The following is a 21,259-nucleotide window of genomic DNA, read 5'->3' on the forward strand; positions in this document are numbered from 1 at the left end:
CTACAAATGATTCCTGTCCATCTTTTTTTCCCTTTTATTTCTTTAAAGTTTACTTATTTACTTTTGAGGTATAGAAGAGATAGTGCACCACATTTTGTATGGTTCCATTTATATGAAATTTCCAGAATAGGAAAAACCATAGAGGCAGAAAGTAGATCAGTAAGTGCCAGGGGCTGGGGGAAGGAAGAAATGGACACTGACTGATAAGGGGTAAGGGTTTCTTTTTGGGGTGACGATAATGTTCTAGAATTAGATAGTGGTGATAGTCTCATAACTGGGTGAATATCCTAAAAATCACTGAATCTGCAGACTTCAAAAGAGTGAATTTTATGGTCTGTGCATTATATCTCAATAAAGCTATTTTTTAAAAAAGATAATCAAGGGGCGCCTGGGTGGCGCAGTCGGTTAAGCGTCCGACTTCAGCCAGGTCACGATCTCGTGGTCCGTGAGTTCGAGCCCCGCGTCAGGCTCTGGGCTGATGGCTCGGAGCCTGGAGCCTGTTTCCGATTCTGTGTCTCCCTCTCTCTCTGCCCCTCCCCCGTTCATGCTCTGTCTCTCTCTGTCCCAAAAATAAATAAACGTTGAAAAAAAAATTAAAAAAGATAATCAAGATTTTTTAGGAGAGCAAATGTGATAGGAATATCTAAAATGAATGGAATCAGGTAATCCAATATGGAATTAGAGCCTTTGTTCCTAGGCCTGTGACTAATGTGGGTCCGGCTTTAGACAAGGCAGCAAGGGAAATGAGAATGGGAGAAGTGGCAGGGCTTAGGGGCAGGGACATGCAGCTAAGACACTTCCATGCCGGGAAAAGGAGCTGTGCAGAAATTTGTGGGTGAGCACCAACTTAAGGGGAGTGGTCTGATGAGTATGGGATAAGGGTGAGGATGTCAGTCTTATGTCTGAGATATTCATGTCCCTAACTAACAACATCAAATGGTCACAACCTTTCTCAAGACATTCCTGAAAGCCCTTTCAGAGGTCCTTACTCCTGGGTGACAAGGTGGCACTTAGTGTCACCATCGTCTGAGTCAATCGCCCGCTTACCTGGAAAGTCCCAAATTGAGATTTTTGTCTCTGCCAGGCATGGCTCTTCTACCTCCAATTTGAGGATGAGGTCTGGTTTGGTAACCTGCTGCCCTGCTAATGAGAAATGACAGTGACACCTTCTTGGTCTTCAGAGCCTCTGAGAAAGAAGAAGGTGGAGTGTGGGGCAGCACAAGAGACCTATCAATTGACATAATGGTCAAGTCAAACCACTTCACCTGGGTTTTGAGTTCACAAACACCCTGTCAGGAAAGCAAAGGGGGGAAAAGGAACTTTGATCCCCAGAATTCAATGTCAAACTTTTCAAGCAGTTCAGAGGTCTTACAAGATTTCAAAATTGAGAAAGGATACACCCTCTGTCAGAGACAATCACAAACAGCAAAGTTACCTGAGGAAGCCATTCTTACCCACAGAGACCAGGTTGCTATAGGTCTCTAGCATCACTTCTCTGTACAGAGACTTCTGTGAAGGGTTCAGGTACTGCCACTCCTCGTGGGTGAAATCCACAGCCACATCCTCAAATGTCACGAGTCCCTGTAATTGTACATTCCTTTTATTCTAAAATACTGACCACCGGGTGAGGAGGATGAAAGGAACTTCTGATTGGGTTCCCAGTTCATGGTGATGACTTAATACAAGAGGCCTACATTGTTGGAAAATCACAAATCATGGTAGAAAAACTACTCCATCAAATATATGGAATATTCTCTAAGTATATCGAATATACAAAAGAGATTGTGGTATTCGCACAAGGATAGACAAATAGTCCAGTAGAACTAAAAATAGAATCCAGGGGCACCTGGGTGGCTCAGTCGGTTACGCGTCCAACTTTGGCTCAGGTCATGATCTCATGGTTCTTGAGTTCGAGCCCGATTCAGGTTCTATGCTGACAGCTCAGAGCCTGGAACCTGCTTCAGGTTCTTTGTCTCCCTCTCTCTCTGTCCCCCCCTCCAAAATAAATAAACATTAAAGAATTTTTAAAAAATCCAAATGTGTATGGATACCTGAGTTATGAAAAAGTTGGCCCTACAAAGCAGTGGGGAGAGGATGAGCTTTTCAAATAAATGTGGATGGATTACTGGATATCTACATGGGGGGAAAAAAATCACACTTAGCCACTAACTCACTATACACAAAAATCAACTACAGATAAATTGTAAATCTAATGTGAAAGATAATACAATAAGGTGGCTAGAAAACAATAAAGGAAAATGTTTTCATAGTCCTAGGGTAGGGAAAGAATTCTAAAACAAGATGTGAAAAGAGCTACTCATAAAGAAAAGGCTTTAAAATGTTACAAGATTAATAGCACCGCAGTCAGGGAAATACAAATCAAAACCACAATGAGATATCACCTCAGCCTGTCAGAATGGCTAAAATTAACAACACAAGAAACAACAGGTGTTGGCAAGGATATGGGGCAAGGGTGGTAGGAATGTAAACTGGTGCAGCCACTCTGGAAAACAGTAGAGAGGGTCCTCAAAAAGCTAAAAATAGAACTACTCTATGATCCAGCAATTGCACTACTAGCTATTTACCCAAACAATACAAAAATACTAACTTGAAAGGGATACATGCACCTCAATGTTTATACCAGGATTATTTACAATAGCCAAATTACGGAAAGAGCCCAAATGTCCACTGACTCATGAATGGATAAGGAAGAAGTGGTGTGTGTGTGTGTATATATATATATATATATATATATATATATATATATTCTGTCATATATATATATATATATACATATATATATATATGTATATATATATATATATATATATGACAGAATATCACTCAGCCATAAAAAAGGATGAAATCTTGCCATTTACAACATGGATGGAACTAGAGTTATGCTTAGTGAAATAAGTCAGAGAAAGATAAATACCATATGATTTTACTCATACATGGAATTTAGAAAACAAAATGAATGATGAAAGGAGAAAACAAAAGAGGGAAAGAGGCAAGCCAAGAAAGACTTTTGACTATAGAGACCAAACTGACGGTTATCAGAGGGGAGGTGGGTGCAGGGATGGATGAAATGGGTGATGGGGATTTAAGGAGTGCACTTGTGATGAGCACTGGATGTTGTATCTAAGTGTTGAATCACTAAATTGTACACCTGAAACTAATATTACACTGTATGTTACCTAACTGGAATTTACATTTTAAAAAGGTACAGGGCACCTGGGTGGCTCAGTTGGTTAAGCATCCGACTTTGATTCAAGTCATGATCTCATGGTTTGTGGGTTCGAGCCCTGCATCGGGCTCTGTGCTGACATCTCAGAACCTGGAGCCTGTTTCAGATTCTGTCTCCCTCTCTCTCTGCCCCTCCCCTGCTTGCACTCTCTCTCTCTCTCTCTCTCTCTCTCTCAAAAATAAAGAAACGTTAAAAAAATGTTTTTTAAGTACAAAAGTAAAAAGGCAAGCTTTAAATGGGAAGACTATCTGCTACACTCAAAAGTGATAAAGGGGGCGCCTGGGGGGCTCAGTCGGTTAAGCATCTGACTTCAGCTTAGGTCATGATCTCACGGTTCATGAGTTTGAGCCCCACGTCGGGCTCTGTGCTGACAGCTCAGAGCCTGGAGCCCACTTGGATTCTATGTCTCCCCCCCTCTCTCTGTCCCTCCCACACTCACTCTCTGTCTCTCACTCAAAAATAAATAAACATTAAAAAGTGATAAAGGGATCTTATCTGGAACATAACAAAAGTCCTACAAATCAATAAGAAACACACAACACAGAAAACCAGAGAAGAGATGTGAATATGTACTTCACTAAAAAGAAAACCTCAATGACCTATGAACATAAGAAAACGTACTCAACCCCATTAGCACTCAGGCAACCACTTAAATGTACTCAATGCAATTAGCACCCACATAAATGAAGTTTTAAGCATGCTGAGACACTACTATGCCCCCACTAGAAAGGTTATATAATTAGGGGCGCCTGGGTGGCTCAGTCGGTTAAGCGTCCAACTTCGGCTCAGGTCATGATCTTGCGGTTTGTGAGTTCAAGCCCCGCATCGGGCTCTGTGCAGACAGCTCAGAGCCTGGAGCCTGTTTCAGATTCTGTGTCTCCCTCTCTCTCTCTGACCCTCCCCCGTCCATGCTCTGTCTCTCTCTGTCTCAAAAATAAATAAACGTTAAAAAAAAAAATTTTTTTTAAAAAGAAAGGTTACAATTAAGCAGACTAAAATATTGTAAGATTGTGTTGAAATGAGAACTCTCACATACTTAGTAGGAATATAAACTGGCAGAGTTGCTTGGGGAAACAGTTTGACACTGTTTACTAAAGTTAACAATTTCCATGTTATGACCCAGCAATAGTAGAATTTACTTCTAGGTACACGGCTTAAAGAAAATCATGCACATATGCTCTAGAAAACAAGTACAGGGATGTTCACACAAGCACTACTTCTAAAACGAAAACTGTGGAAAAAATTCAAATGTCCCTCAATACACAACGGGTAAATTGTGGCACAGTCACTTAATGGGATCCTGGGTGGTAATGAAAATAAATGAACTACAACTACACATCCAACAAAGATGAATCTTGCAGATGTACTGATGAACAAAAGAATCCAGACACAAGAGTACATGCTGCATGATTCTATTTAAAAATAGTAAGAAAACAGGCAGGGCCAATCCATGATGCTAAAAATCAGGAGTGACTGATTATCTTTGTGGGTGGTACTGATTGGGAGAAGGCATGAGTGTGGATTGAGGTCCTCGTTATGTTCTAATCTTGACCTGGAGGGTGACTACACGGTGTGTTCACTTTGTGCTAATGCATCAAGTTGTTCACATATAAACTGCATTTCACATATAATTAAATGTACTTTATCTCTTTATACTTAAACATTATTTTTGACAAAAGTGCAAAGGTAGGGGCGTCTGAGTGGCTCAGTCAGTTGAGTGTCCAACTCTTGATTTCGGCTCAGGTCATGATCGCACAGTTTGAGGGTTTGAGCCCTTCCCTGGATTCCATGCCGACAGTGCAGAGCCTATTTAGGATCCTCTCTCTCCCTCTCTCCCTGCCCCTCCCTAGTTCCGTTCTCTCTCTCTCAAAAATAAATAAACTTTAGAAAAAGTGCAATGGCAATTCAATGGAAAATGGGAGTTCCCATTTCAACAAATGGTGCTGGAACAATTGGATATAAATACGCAGAAAAAACCTCCAGTAAATACCTCCAATATATATAAAACTTAGACTCAAAATAGATCACAGACCTAATGCAAAATCTAAACCTATAAAATTTCGAGAAGAAAATAAGGAGAAAACCTTTTTAACATTAGGGTAGCCAAATATTTCTTAGGTGGGACAGTAAAATTCAAAGACACTGTTAAGAGAAGAAAAAGCTGGGGAGCCTGGGTGGCGCAGTCGGTTAAGCGTCCGACTTCAGCCAGGTCACGATCTCACAGTCCGTGAGGTCAAGCCCCGCGTCGGGCTCTGGGCTGATGGCTCGGAGCTTGGAGCCTGTTTCCGATTCTGTGTCTCCCTCTCTCTCTGCCCCTCCCCCGTTCATACTCTGTCTCTCTCTGTCCCAAAAATAAACATTGAAAAAAATTTTTTTTTAAAAAAAAGGAGAAGAAAAAGCCACAGAATGAAACAAAATATTTACAAATCACATTCTGGCCAAAAAAAAAAAAAAGTTATATTGAGAATACATAAAGAACTCTCAAAACTAAAAAAACGCAAAAGATATTAAGCCAAAACAGATATACAAATTACAAATAGGTACATATAAAGATACTTAACATCAGGAAACTGCAAAATAAAACCACAATGAGAGAGGAGTTCAAGATGGCCCTGTGGGAAGACCATGAAATCACCTCTTCCCATGGACACAACAAACTTCCAGCTATATGTGGAATAATTTTCCTCTAAAAAGGACCTGAGAACTAGATGAACAGCACATCCATAACAAAAGACAAGGAGACACACTGAGAAGGGCAGGAGAGGCAATGACAGACCAGAGCCTTGCCTGGGAACCCACCCATCACAGACGTGGTGACCCCACAATCAGAAGGGATCCCAAAAATATGGAACTCTACTCAAAGAGTAAAGGGATTGTGCCCCACTTCAGCAAGCCCCAACCCTGGGGGCCAGCATCAGAAAAATAAGACCCCAACATGTCTAGTTTTGAAAACCAATGGGGATTAAGATCAGGAGAATCATAGTACTACAGGGAACATATAGATCCCACTCAAAGCAGCTGTCACAGAGGCAGGAACTTACAAGGACTTTATCTGGGGATGGAAGCACTGGACAATGGCATTTTAGCAATCTCATCCTAATTTGATGGTGATGAAACCAACAGGCACCATTTTTGGTGCTTACTAGCACCAGAGGCCATGCTCTGCCCACCCCATGCCATAACTGGGCTGGATTAGCACCCCACGCACCCTGCATAGTGCCCAACCCACAACAGGGCTGGGCTAGCACCCCAAGCACCATGCAACCTTCGCAGAGACCAAGCCACAGGAATGACAGGTGAAGCATCCCAAGCCCCATTCTCCCTGCTCAGTGGCCAAGATGCAAAGAGGCCAGGTCAGTGACCCATCCCCACCTTCCCACATAGTGGCTAAGCTGTGAATGGATAGGGTGAGTGCCATGAGCCCTGCCCTCCCCATGCAGAGACCAAGCCACAATGGATGGGCTAACAGCTTGAATCCCACTCTCCCCATGAAGCAGTCCAGTCACAACAAAGCCAGGCAAGTGTTCTGAGTCCTGACCTCCCCACACAGCAGCTATGGCCGGCCCTATCAGAGCCAGCATGCACATGCAGCCCACACAAGAGACACCCACAGAGTGCCAGACTCTGATGGCCAAGGGAGAATTCTGGGCCACATGGAACATTTCCTACACAAGACTGCTCCTTCAAGACTGAGGGAGGTAGCTGTTTTACCTAATATATACAGACAAACGCAGAGAGACATGCAAAACGAGGAGACAGAGGAATATGTTCCAAACCAAAGAAGAAGGCAAATCCTCAGAAAAAGACTTTAATGAAATAGAGATTAGCAACCTACCCAATAAAGAATTCTAAGTGATGGTCGTAAAGATACTCACTGATCTCAGGAGAAGAATGGATGAACACAGTAAGAACTTCAACAAAAAGAAAAATATATATAAGTACCAAACAGAAGTTATAACTAAACTGAAAAATACACTAGAGGGGTTCAAAAGTTGAATGAATGAAATGGAAGCACAAATCAGAGGACCATAAGACAAAGCAATGGAAAACAGTCAGAAAGAGCAGCAAGGTAAAAAAAGAACTAAAAGTCAGGATATCTTAAAGGACCACAGGCACAACATTAAGCAGAATAATATTTGCATTGTAAGAGTTCCAGAAGGAGAAGAGAAAAAGGATCATAAAATTTCATGAAGAAATAGTGGCTGAAAACTTCCCTAACCTGGGGAAGGATACATACATTCAAGTTCAAGAAGCCCAGAGAGTTCAAATTAAGATGAACCCAAAGAAAAACACACCAGGACACATTATAATTATAATGGTAGAAGTTAAGGATAGTGAGAAAATATTTTTTTTAGGTTTATTTATTTATTTAGAGAGAGAGAGAGACAGAGAGTGCATGAGTGTGCACGAGCCAGGAAGGGGCAGAGAGAGAAGGAGAAAGAGAGAATCCCAAGCAGGCTCTACACTGTCAGCACAGAGCCTGATGTGGGGATCAAACCCACAAACCATGAGATCATGACCCAAGCCGAAACAAGAGTCAAAGGCTCAACCGACTGAGCCACCCAGGCACCCCAAGGATAACAAGAAAATCTTAAAAGCAGTAAGAGAAAAGCAACAATACTATGTACAAAGGAGACCCCATAAGGTTTTTAGACTTTTCAGCAGAAACTTTGTAAACCAAAAAGGAGTGGGGTGACATATTTAAAGTACTAAAAGGGGAAAAAGTGCCAACCAGGAATTCTCTACCCATCAAGGTTATCATTCAAAATTGAAGGAGAGATTAAGGGTTTTCCAGATAAGCAAAATCTAACAGAGTTCATCACCACTAAACTGGCCTTACAAGAAATGTTAAAGGGACTTCTCTAAGCTAAGAAGAAAAGGCACTAATTAATTTTAAAATACATACAAAAGTGAAAATAGAAAAGGTAGGTAAAAATTAAAGGTAGTAGATCAACCATTTATAAAGCAAGTATGAAGGGTAAAAGACAGAAGTAGTAAAATTAATTGAAAATAAAACAGTTAAGGGATACATAAAATAAAAAGTAAACTGTATCATCAAAAATCTAAAATGTAGGAGGGAGGAGTAAAAATTTAAAGCTTTGGAATGTGTTCAAAATTAATTTACTGTCAATTCAAAAATGAGTTACATACATGTTATATGTGAACCGAACAGTAACCACAAAGAAAAAAATTACAGTAAATACACAGAAAGGAATCTAAACATAACACTATAGAAGACAAACCATAAGGGAAGAAAGAGAAGAAGAAACAGAGGGGAACTACAACAGCCAGAAAACAATTAACAAAATGGCAATAAGTACATATCTATCAATAATTAAATGTAAATGGACTAAATGCTCCAATCAAAAAACAAAGGGTGGATGGATGGGAAAAAAGCCCTTTTATAGGCTACGCACAAGAGACTCACTTCAAACCTAAGGACACACACAGACTAAAAGTAGAGGGGCACCTGGGTGGCTCAGTTGGTTAAGCTTCCGACTTCAGCCCAAGTCATGATCTCGCAGTTCATGAGTTCAAGCCCCGTGTGAGGCTCCGTACTGACAACTCAGAGCCTGGAGCCTACTTCAGAGTCTATGTATCCCCCTCTCTCTCTGCCCCTACCCTGTTCGTGCTCGCTTGCTCTCTCTCTCTCTCTCAAAAATAAACATTAAAATTAAAAAAAAAGAAAGTAAAGGGATAGAAAAGGATATATCATGTAAGTGGAAATGAAAAGAGAGCTGGGATAGGAATACTTGTATCAGAAAAATTAGACTTTAAAACAAAAACCATAACAAAAGACAAAGAAGGGTACTACATAATGATAAAGGGGTTGATCTAACAAGATGATATGACATTTGTAAATATGTATGAACTGAATATAGGAGTACCTAAATATATAAAGCAAATATTAACAGCAATAAAGAGATAGACAGCAATACAATAATAGTAGGGGATTTTAACACCTCACTTAAATCAATGGAGAGATCATCCAGACAAAAAAATCAAAAAGAAAACATTGGCCTTAAACAACACACTAGACCAGAGGGACTTAATAGATATATACAGAACACCCCATCCAAAAACAGGAGATGGGGCGCCTGGGTGGCTCAGTCGGTTATGCATCCTACTTGAGCTCAGGTCATGATCTCACAGTTCGTGGTTTCAAGCCCCACGTCAGGCTCTGTGCTGACAGTTCAGAGACTCAAGCCTGCTTCGGATCCATCCTGTGTTCATTCTCTTTCTCTCTCTTTCTCTTTCTGTCTCTCTCTCAAAAATAAATAAACATTAAAAAAACAGGAGAATACACATTTTTCTTGAGTGCACAGGGAACATTCTCCGGGATGGACTACGTGTTAGATCACAAAACAAGTCAATAAGTTTAACAAGACTGAAATCATATCAAGCATCTTTTCCACAACTGTATGAAACTAAAAATCAATTACAAGAAATAACTGGAAAAACACAAACATGGAGACTAAACAACATGCTATTAACAAATGAATGAATCAAAAAGAAATCAAAAGATAACATGAGACAAATGAAAATGGAAACACAATGTTCCAAAATCTTTGGGACACAGCAAAAGCAGTTCTGAGAGAAGTTCATAGCAATACAGGTCTACCTCAGGAAACAAGAAAAACATCAAATAATCTGTCTTAACACTTAAGGAAATAAAGAAAGAACAAAGCCCAAAGTTAGTATTAGAAAGGAAAGAATAAAGACCAGAATGGAAATAAATGAAATAGACACTAAAAAAAAAAAAAAAAAAAAAAAAAAGAATAGAAAGGATGAATGAAAGTAAGAGATGGTTCTTTGAAAAGGTAAACAAAATGAACAAACTTTTAGCCAGACTCAAGAAAAGAGAGCCCAAATAATAAAATCATAAACAAATGAGAAATTAAAACTGATACCACAGAAATACAAAGGAAAAGAGAATACAATAAACAGTTATATACTACCAATTAGACAACCTAGAAAAAATGGACAAATTCCTAGAAACATATAATCTTCTAAGACTAAATCATGAAGAAATAGAAAATCTGAATAGACCAATTATTAACAATGAAATTGAATCAGTAATCAAAAACTCCCAATAAACAAAAGTCCAGGTCACGTTGGCTTCCTCAAATTATTCCAACTCTTGAAGAGGAAGGAACACTTTCAAACTCACTTTACAAGGCCAGCATTACCCTGATACCAAAACCAAAGACACTACAAAAAAATTACAGGCCAATATCCCTGCTGAACATAGATGCAAAAATCCTCAACTAAATATTAGCAAACCGAATTCAATGTCAATAATAACATGTAAAGGATCATACCCCATGACCAAGTGGGATTCATTCCAGGCATACAAGAATGGTTCAACATCCAAAAATCAATGAGATACACCAAAAAAAGCATTTGACAAATTTCAACATCCATTTATGATAAAAACCCCCAACAAAGTGGATATGCAGAGAAGGTATCTCAACACAATAAAGGCCATATATGACAAGCCCACACCTAATTTCATACTCAACAGTGAAAAGCTGAAAGCCTTTACTCTAAGATCAGAAACAACCCAAGGATGTCTACTCACCACTTTTATTCAAAAGAATACTGGAAGGCCTAGCCACAGTAATTACACAGAAAAAAAAAGAAATAAAAGGCATCTAAATAGGAAGAAGTAAAACTGTCACTATTTGCAAATGACATGCTATTACATTAAAAACCCTAAAGACACCACCAAATAACTACTCAAATAAATTCAGTAAAGCTGTAGGACACAAAATTAATAATCAGAAATCTGTTGTGTTTCTCTACACTAAAAACAAACTATCAGAAAGCCATATTAAGAAAACAACCAGATTTACAAGTGCATCAAAAGGAACAAAATACCTAGGAATAAACAAGGTAAGGCCATGGCCAGAGATTTAAGCAAAACAGATATAAGTAACATGCCTGATGGATAATTTAAAGAACAATCAGATGGGGGCGCCGGGGTGGCTTGGTTGGTTAGGCGTCTGACCTCGGCTCAGGTCATGATCTCACGGTCCGTGAGTTCGAGCCCCGCGTTGGGCTCTGTGCTGACAGCTCAGAGCCTGGAGCCTGTTTCAGATTCTGTGTCTCCCTCTCTCTCTGCCCCTCTCCTGTTCATGCTCTGTCTCTCTCTGTCTCAAAAATAAATAAACGTTAAAAAAATAAAATAAAAAAATAAAGAACAATCATATGGATATTCACTGGGCTTGAGAAAAAAATAGAAGACATCAGTGAGATGCTTACCAAAGAGATAAAAGAGTGAAAAACAAATCAATCAGAGATGAAGAATGCAATAAATGAGATCAGAAACATGCCTGGTGCAATGAACAGCAGGTTAGAAGAAACAGAAAAACAAATTAGTGACCTAGAGGACAAACTAATGGAAAATAATAGAGCTGAAGAAAAGAAAGAGAAGAATTATGCAACATGAGAAATAGACTTAGGGATCTCGGTGACTCCATCAAACATAACATTCGTATTATAGGAGTCCCAGAAGAGGAAGAAAGAGAAAAGGGGGCAGAAAACTTCTTTAGAGAAATAAGAGCCGAAAACTTCCCTAACCTGGGGAAGGAAACAGACATCCAGACCCACAAGGAACAGAGATCTCCGATCAAAATCAACAAAGGTGGGCCAACAGCAAGACATATTGTAATTAAATGTGCAAAATATAGTGATGAAGAAAAAATCTTAAAAGCGGCAAGACAAAGTCTTAAGGGGTGCCTGGCTGGCTCAGTCAGTACAGCATGTGACTCTTGATCTTGGGGTTGTGGGTTTGAGCCCCAGGTTGGGTGTAGAGATTAGTCAAGAAATAAAATCATAAAAAAACAGTCCTTAACTTATAAGGGAAGACCCATAAGGCTACCTGCAGATTTACCAACAGAAACTTGGCAAACCAGGAGGGAGTGGCATAATATATTCAAATTGCTGAATGGAAAAATCTGTTGCCAAGAATACTCTATCCAGCAAGGCTATCCTTCAGAATAGAGAGAAAAAGAATTTCCTGAACAAACAAAAACTAAAGGAGCATGTGACCACTAAACCAGCCCTGCAAGAAATATTAAGGGGGAGTCTTTGAGTGGAAAGGAGAGACAAAAGTGACAGTACAGGGGTGCCTCGGTGGCTCAGTTAATCATTTGACTTTTTAATGTTTTTATTTATTTTTTAGAAAGACAAAGCGTGAGTGGGGGAGGGGCAGAGACAGAGGGAGACACAGAATCCAAAGGAGGCTCCAGGCTCTGAGCTGTCAGCACAGAACCTGACATGGGGCTCAAACTCACGAACCATGAGATCATGACCTGAGCCGAAGTTGGCCGCTTAACTGACTGAGCCACCCAGGCGCCCCAATCATCCGACTCTTGATTTCAGCTCAGGTCATGCATGATCTTGCAGTTCCTGAGATTGAGCCCCACGTCAGGCTCTGCACTGACAGCACAGAGCCTGCTTTAGATTCTCTCTCTCCCTCTCTGTCTCCCCCTCCCCGGTGCATGCACTCACTTTCTCTCAAAATAAATTAAAAAAAAAAAAAAAACTTAAAAGGGATGCCTGGGTGGCTCAGTCAGTTAAGTGTCCAACTTCGGCTCAGGTCATGATCTCACTGTTCGTGAGTTTGAGCACCACGTCTGGCTCTGTGCTGACGGCTCAGAGCCCAGAGCCTGCTTCAGATTCTGTGTCTTCCTCTCTCTTTGCCCCTTGCCCACTCACGCTTGGACTCTCTCTCAAAAATAAACAAACATTAACAAAATTAAATAAACAAAAAAATTCAAAAGTGACAGTATAAAGGCAGGAAATACAAAAGCAGTAAAAAATATTTCTGCATATTTCTGCAAAATCAGATCATTTCTGTAAAATTCAGTGAAGGAACTCAGACAAAAAAAGGATATAAAATATAATAACATACCTAAAATGTGGGGAGGAGAAAAGAATGGGTTCAAACTGGTATGACCATCAATATATATTGCTATTTGCAGAAGATGTTATACACAAACCTAATGGTGACCATCTATCAAAAACCACTAATAACCATGAAAAGAATAAAAAGAAATACAAATATATCACTAAAAGACAATGAGCAAAATGGGGGGCCTGGGTGCCTCAGTTGGTTAAGCATCCAACTTCAGCTCAGGTCATGATCTCACGGCTCATGAGTTCGAGCCCTGCTTTGGGCTCTGTGCTGACAGCTCAGAGCCTGGAGCCCACTTCAGATTCTCTATCTCTCTCTCTGCCCCTCCCCTCCTCACACTCTGTCTCTATCTCCTTCAAAATAAATAAACATTAAAAAAATTTTTAAATTAGCAAAACATGAGAGAAAGACAAGAAAGGACCAGAGAAAATCTCCAGAAACAACCACAAAACAAGTAATACAAATAAAATACATATCTACCAATAATTACTCTGAATGTAAATGGACCAGAAGGGAGTGGCATGATATATTCACAGTGCTGAATGGGAAAAATCTGCAGCCAAGAATATACTCTATCCAGCAAAGCTGTCATTCAGAACAGAAGGAGAGATAAAGAGTTTTCCAGACAAACAAATATTAAAGAGTTTGTGACCAGTAAACATGCCCTGCAAGAAATACTAAAGGAGACACTTTGAGTGGAATGGAAAGGCCAAAAGTGACAAATACCAGAAAGGAACAGAGAAAATCTCCAGAAATGATGACAAAACAAGAAATAAAATGGCAACAAATACATATCTATTAATAATTGCTCTGAATGTAAATGGACTAAAAACTCCAATCACAAAACATAGGGTGTCAGAATGGATAAAAAAATAAGACCATCTATATGTTGCCTACAAGAGACTCATTTTATTTTTCACTTTTTGAAGATTTTATTTTCTCAGTAATCTCTACATCCAATGTGGGGCTTTAACTCACAACCCCAAGATCAAGAGTCACATGCTGTACCCACTGAGCCATCCAGGCACCCAATACAAGAGACTCATTTTATTTATTTTTTTAATCTTATTTTTGAGAGACAGAAAGACAGAGTGCAAGCAGGGGAGGAACAGAGGGAAAGGGAGACACAGAATCCGAAGCAGGCTCCAGGCTCTGAGCTGTCAGCACAAAGCCCAACATGGGGCTCAAACTCATGAACCGCGAGATCATGACCTGAGCCAAAGCTGGATGCTTAACCAACTGCTTACAGGAATTAATTGATAATGATACAAAATAGTAGGGAACTTTACCATCCCACTTACATCAAGGGACAGATCATCTAAACGGAAAATAAATAAGGAAACAATGGTTTTGAATGACACACTGGACCAGATGGACTTAATGGATATACTTAGAACATACTATTCTAAAACAGCAGAATACACATTACTTTCAAGGGCACATGGGACATTCTCCAGAATAGATCACATATTAGGTCACAACACAGACCTTAACAAATACAAAAAGACTGAAATCATACCATTCATACTATGTGGTTCTCTAAACCACAACACCATGAAACTTGAAGTTAACCACAAGAAAAAATCTGGAAAGACCATAAATATATGGAGGTTAAACAATATGCTACCAAACAATGAATGGGTCAACAAGAAAATCAAAAAATTAAAAAATACATAAAACAAATGAAAATTAAAACACACTTCTCCAAAGCCTTTGGGATGCAGCAAAAGCTGTCCTAAGAAGAAAGTATGCAGAAATACAGGCCTACCTCAAGAAGCAAGAAAACTCTCAAATAAACAACCTACCCTTACACATAAAGGAGCTAGAAAAAGAACAAATGAAGCCTATCACCAGCAGAGGGAAGGAAATAATAGAGATTAGAACAGAAATAAATGATACAGAAACTTAAAAAATAATAGAACAGGGGAACCTGGGCAACTCAGTCAGTTAAGCATCCAACATTGGCTCAGGTCGTGATCTCAGTTTGTGAGTTCAAGCCCTGAGTTGGTCTCTGTGCTAACAGCTCAAAGCCTAGAGCCCACTTCAGATTCTGTGTCTCCCTCTCTCTGCCCCTCCCCTGCTCACACTCTGTCTCTCTCTCCTTCAAAAATAAACATTAAAAAAAATTATCCAAGGGATACAGGTATGCTGTTTTGAAGGGGCACATGCACCCCAATGTTTATAGAAGCACTATCAACAATAGCCAAAGTATGGAAAGAGCCCAAATGTCCACTGATGGATGAATGGATAAAGAAGATGTGGTGTATATATATACAATGGAGTATTACTCGGCAATCAAAAAGAATGAAATCTTGCCGTTTGCAACTACGTGGATGGAACTGAAGGGTATTATGCTGAGTGAAATTAGTCAGAGAAAGACAAAAATCGTATGACTTCACTCATATGAGGACTTTAAGAGACAAAACAGATGAACACAAGGGAAGGTAAACAAAAATAATATAAAAACAGGGAGGGGGACAAAACAGAAGAGACTCATAAATATGAACAAACTGAGGGTTACTGGAGGGGTTGTGTGAGGGGGGATGGGCTAAATGGGTAAAGGGGAACTAAGGAATCTACAGCTGAAATCAGTGTTGTAGTATATGCTAACTAATTTGGATATACATTTTAAAAAATAAATAATTAAATTAAAAAAAAAACAGAACAAATCACTGAAACCAGGAACTATTTCTTTGAAAAAATTAATAAAATTGATAAACCTCTAGCCAGACTTATCAAAAAGAAAACAGAAAGGACACAAATAAATAAAATCACAAATGAGAGACAACACAGAACAACCAACATCACAGAAATACAAGTAATTATAAGAGAGTACTATGAAAAACTATATGCCAACTAACTGGACATCCTGGAAGAAACAGATAAATTCCTACAAACATATAAGCTACCAAAACCAAAACAGGAAGAAATAGAAAACTTGAACAGACTGATAACCAGCAAACAAACTGAATCAGTAATGAAAAAACTCCCAACAAACAAAAGTCCAGGGCCAGACAGCTTCATAGGCTAATTCTACCAAATATTTAGAGGCTTTTTAAAAAATTAATTGCCTAATTAAAGTTTATTTATTTATTTGGAGAAATGGAGAGAGAGCGAGCGAGAGAAAGCACAAGTGGCGGAGGGACAGAGAGCAAGGGGGAGAGAAAGAATCCCAAGCAGGCTCCACACTATCAGTGTGCAGCCAGACACAGGGCTTGAACTCATGAACCATGAGATCATGACCTGAGCCAAAATCAAGAGTAAGATGCTTAAATGACTGAGCCACCCAGGCTCCCCTATTTCCACCAAATATTTAAAGAAGGGTTTATGCCCATTCTTCTCAAACTATTCCAAAAAACAGAAAAGGAAGGAAACTTCCAAATTCATTCTATGAAGCCAGCATTACCCTGACACCAAAACCAGATAAGACACCACTAAAAAAGAACTACAGGCCAGGGGCACCTGGGTGGTTCAGTCGGTTAAGCATCTGACTGCGGCTCAGGTCATGATCTCACAGTTTGTGAGTTCAAGCCTTGCATCGGGTTCTGTGCTGACAGCTCAGAGCCTGGAGCCTGCTTCAGATTCTGTCTCCCTCTCTCTCCCCCTCCGCTGCTCATTCTCCCTCTCTCTCTCAAAAATAAATAAACATAAAGAAAAAAATGTAAAAATAAAATGAAATAAAAAATAAAAAAAATAAAAAAGAGTACAGGCCAACATTCCTGATGAACATGGAGGCAAAAAATTATCAATAAAATACTACCAAACCAAATCTAAAAATACATGAAAAATATCATTCACCACAATCAAGTGGAATTTATTCCTGAGTTGCAATATTTGCAAATCAATCTACATGTTACAGCACATTAAGAAAAGAAAGGTTAAGGGGCATCTGGGTGGCTCAGTTGGTTAAGTGTCTGACTTCATCTCAGGTCATGATCTTGCAGTTCGTGGGTTTGGGCCCCACGTCTGGCTCTGTGATGACGGCTTGGAGTCTGGAGCCTGCTTTGGATTCTTTGTCTCCCTCTCTCTCTGCCCCTCCCCCAACTCATGCTCTGTTTCTCAAAAATAAATAAATGTTAAACATTTTTTAAAGAAAAGAAAAGAAAGGTTAAGAACCATATGATCATTTCAATAGGTGCAGAAAGAGCATTTGACAAAATACAACATCCATTCATGATGAAAACTCTCAGGAAAGTAAGTTTAGAGGGAACATACCTCAACCTTATAAAGGCCATATATGAAAACCCCAAAGCTAACATCATACTCAATGGGGAAAAACTGAGACCTTTTCCTCTACAGTCAGGAAGAAGACAGGGATGTCCACTCTCACCACTTTTATTCAACACAGTACTGGAAGTCCTAGCCACAGTAATCAGACAACAAAAAGAAATAAAAGGCATCCAAATCAGCAAAGAAGAAGTAAAATGTTCACTGTTTGCAGATGACAATATACCATACATAGAAAACCCAAAAGACTCCACCAAAAAATTGCTGGAACTGATAAGCAAGTTTAGTAAAGTTGCAGGATATAAAATCAACATACAGAAATCTGTTGCATTTATATATTCCAATAATGAAGCAGAACAGAAATTGAGCAATCAGTCCCATGTACAACTGCACCAAAAACAATAAGATATTTAGGAATAAACCTAACCAAAGAGGTGAAATATCTGTACTCTGAAAACTATAAAACACTGATAAACTAAAGATGACACAAAGAAATGGAAAGACAATCTGTACTCACAGATTGGAAGAACAAATATTGTTAAAATGTCTCTATTATCCAAAGGACAATCTACACGTTTAATGCAATCTGTATCAAAATACTAACGGCATTTTTCACAGAGCTAGAACAAACAATCCTAACATTTGTATGAAACCACAAAAGCCCCTAAACAGCCAAAGCAACCTTGAAAAAGAAAAGCAAAGCTGGAGGCATCACAATTCCAGACTTCAAGTTATATTACAAAGTGATCAAAACTGTGTGGTACTGGCACAAAAACAGAAACACAGATCAATAGAACAGACTAGAACCCACAACTATATGGTCAATTAATCCTGGAGAAAGCAGGAAAGAATATCCAATAGGAAAAATAGTATCTCTCCAACAAATGGTGTTGGGAAAACTGGACAGCAATATGCAGAGGAATGACACCGGACCATTTTCTTATACCATACACAAAAATAAATTCAAAATGGATAAAAGACCAACTATAAGACCTGAAACCATATAAATCCTAGAAGTGAACACAGGCAGTAACTTCTCTGACATCTGCCACATCAACTTCTTGCTAGATATGTCTCTGTGCCCAGGGAACAAAAGCAAAAATAAGCCCCTAGGACTATACCAATATAAAAAGCTTCTGCACAGCAAAGAAAACAATCAACAAAACTAAGAGGCAACCTAGAGAATGGAAGAAGATATTTGCAAATGACATATCCAATAAAGGGTTATTGTCCAAAACATATAAAGAACTTATAAAACTCAACATCCAGGAGGGAAGATGGCGGCGTAGGAGGACGCTGGGCTCACCGCGTGTCCTGCTGATCACTTAGATTCCACCTACACCTGCCTAAATAACCCAGAAAACCGCCAGAGGATTAGCAGAACGGAGTCGCCAGACCCAAGTGCAGAGGAGACGCCCACGGAAGAGGGTAGGAAGGGCGGCGAGGCGGTGCGCGCTCCAAGGACTGGCGGGAGGGAGCCGGGGCGGAGAGGCGGCTCGCTGGCCAAGCAGAGTCCCTGAGTCTGGCTGGCAAAAGCGGAAGGGCCTGACGGACTGTGTTCCGACAGCAAGCGCGACTGAGCGTCTGGGAGGTCATAAGTTAACAGCTCTGCTCAGAAAGCGGGAAGGCTGGAGGACAAAGGGAGGGAGACCTGCGGAGCCCCTGGACGACAGAGCTCAGTTTGGTGGGGAACAAAGGCGCTCGCCAGCGCCATCTCCCCCGCCCATCCCCCAGCCAAAATCCCAAAGGGAACCGGTTCCGGCCAGGGAAATTGCTCGCTCCGTGCAAACACCCAACTCTGTGCTTCTGCGGAGCCAAACCTGCCGCAGCGGATCTGACTCCCTCCGGCTGCCACAGGGCCCCTCCTGAAGTGGATCACCTAAGGAGAAGCGAGCTAAGCCTGCCTCCCCTGCCGCCGTACACCTTGCCTACCCACCCCAGCTAATACGCCAGATCCCCAGCATCACAAGCCTGGCAGTGTGCAAGTAGCCCAGACGGGCCACGCCACCCCACAGTGAATCCCGCCCCTAGGAGAGGGGAAGAGGAGGCACACACCAGTCTGACTGTGGCCCCAGCGGTGGGCTGGGGGCAGACATCAGGACTGACTGCGGCCCCGCCCACCAACTCCAGTTATACACCACAGCACAGGGGAAGTGCCCTGCAGGTCCTCACCACTACAGGGACTATCCAAAATGACCAAGCGGAAGAATTCCCCTCAGAAGAATCTCCAGGAAATAACAACAGCTAATGAGCTGATCAAAAAGGATTTAAATAATATAACAGAAAGTGAATTTAGAATAATAGTCATAAAATTAATCACTGGGCTTGAAAACAGTATAGAGGACAGCAGAGAATCTCTTGCTACAGAGATCAAGGGACTAAGGAACAGTCACGAGGAGCTGAAAAACGCTTTAAATGAAATGCAAAACAAAATGGAAACCACCACGGCTCGGATGGAAGAGGCAGAGGAGAGAATAGGTGAACTAGAAGATAAAGTTATGGAAAAAGAGGAAGCTGAGAAAAAGAGAGATAAAAAAATCCAGGAGTATGAGGGGAAAATTAGAGAACTAAGTGATACACTAAAAAGAAATAATATACGCATAATTGGTATCCCAGAGGAGGAAGAGAGAGGGAAAGGTGCTGAAGGGGTACTTGAAGAAATCATAGCTGAGAACTTCCCTGAACTGGGGAAGGAAAAAGGCATTGAAATCCAAGAGGCACAGAGAACTCCCTTCAGACGTAACTTGAATCGATCTTCTGCACGACATATCATAGTGAAACTGGCAAAATACAAGGATAAAGAGAAAATTCTGAAAGCAGCAAGGGGTAAACGTGCCCTCACATATAAAGGGAGACCTATAAGACTCGTGACTGATCTCTCTTTTGAAACTTGGCAGGCCAGAAAGAATTGGCACGAGATTTTCAGGGTGCTAGACAGAAAAAATATGCAGCCGAGAATCCTTTATCCAGCAAGTCTGTCATTTAGAATAGAAGGAGAGATAAAGGTCTTCCCAAACAAACAAAAACTGAAGGAATTTGTCACCACTAAACCAGCCCTACAAGAGATCCTAAGGGGGACCCTGTGAGACAAAGTACCAGAGACATCACTACAAGCATAAAACATACAGACATCACAATGACTCTAAACCCGTATCTTTCTATAATAACACTGAATGTAAATGGATTAAATGCGCCAACCAAAAGACATAGGGTATCAGAATGGATAAAAAAACAAGACCCATCTATTTGCTGTCTACAAGAGACTCATTTTAGACCTGAGGACACCTTTAGATTCAGAGTGAGGGGATGGAGAACTATTTATCATGCTACTGGAAGCCAAAAGAAAGCTGGAGTAGCCATACTTATATCAGACAAACTAGACTTTAAATTAAAGGCTGTAACAAGAGATGAAGAAGGACATTATATAATAGTTACAGGGTCTATCCATCAGGAAGAGCTAACAATTATAAATGTCTATGCGCCGAATACCGGAGCCCCCAAATATATAAAACAATTACTCATAAACAGAAGCAACCTTATTGATAAGAATGTGGTAATTGCTGGGGACTTTAACACCCCACTTACAGAAATGGATAGATCATCTAGACACACGGTCAATAAAGAAACAAGGGCCCTGAATGAGACATTGGATCAGATGGACTTGACAGATATATTTAGAACTCTGCATCCCAAAGCAACAGAATATACTTTCTTCTCGAGTGCACATGGAACATTCTCCAAGATAGATCATATACTGGGTCACAAAACAGCCCTTCATAAGTTTACAAGAATTGAAATTATACCATGCATACTTTCAGACCACAATGCTATGAAGCTTGAAATCAACCACAGGAAAAAGTCTG

General features: G+C 40.2%; 1 protein-coding gene across 4 annotated transcripts in view; it reads right to left on the reverse strand.

The window, feature by feature from the left end:
• Positions 1–21,259, reverse strand: part of ZNF182 (zinc finger protein 182) — a 35,842-nt gene that overhangs the window by 5,492 nt on the left and 9,091 nt on the right. For 3 of the 4 annotated variants that reach the window (XM_047076160.1, XM_047076159.1, XM_047076162.1), the window contains 2 exons: positions 1,455–1,581; positions 1,048–1,143 (listed from right to left, as the gene is read on the reverse strand). In XM_047076160.1, the coding sequence (XP_046932116.1) occupies positions 1,048–1,143; positions 1,455–1,581 (223 nt within the window). The remainder of the gene's footprint in view (positions 1–1,047; positions 1,144–1,454; positions 1,582–21,259) is intronic. The other variant, XM_047076163.1, reaches the window with a different exon arrangement.

This window comes from Lynx rufus, unplaced genomic scaffold (assembly GCF_022079265.1).
Source record: "Lynx rufus isolate CCGP_SWC_20201006 ecotype Redwood Valley unplaced genomic scaffold, mLynRuf1.p SCAF_14, whole genome shotgun sequence".
NCBI classification, from domain to species: domain Eukaryota; kingdom Metazoa; phylum Chordata; class Mammalia; order Carnivora; family Felidae; genus Lynx; species Lynx rufus.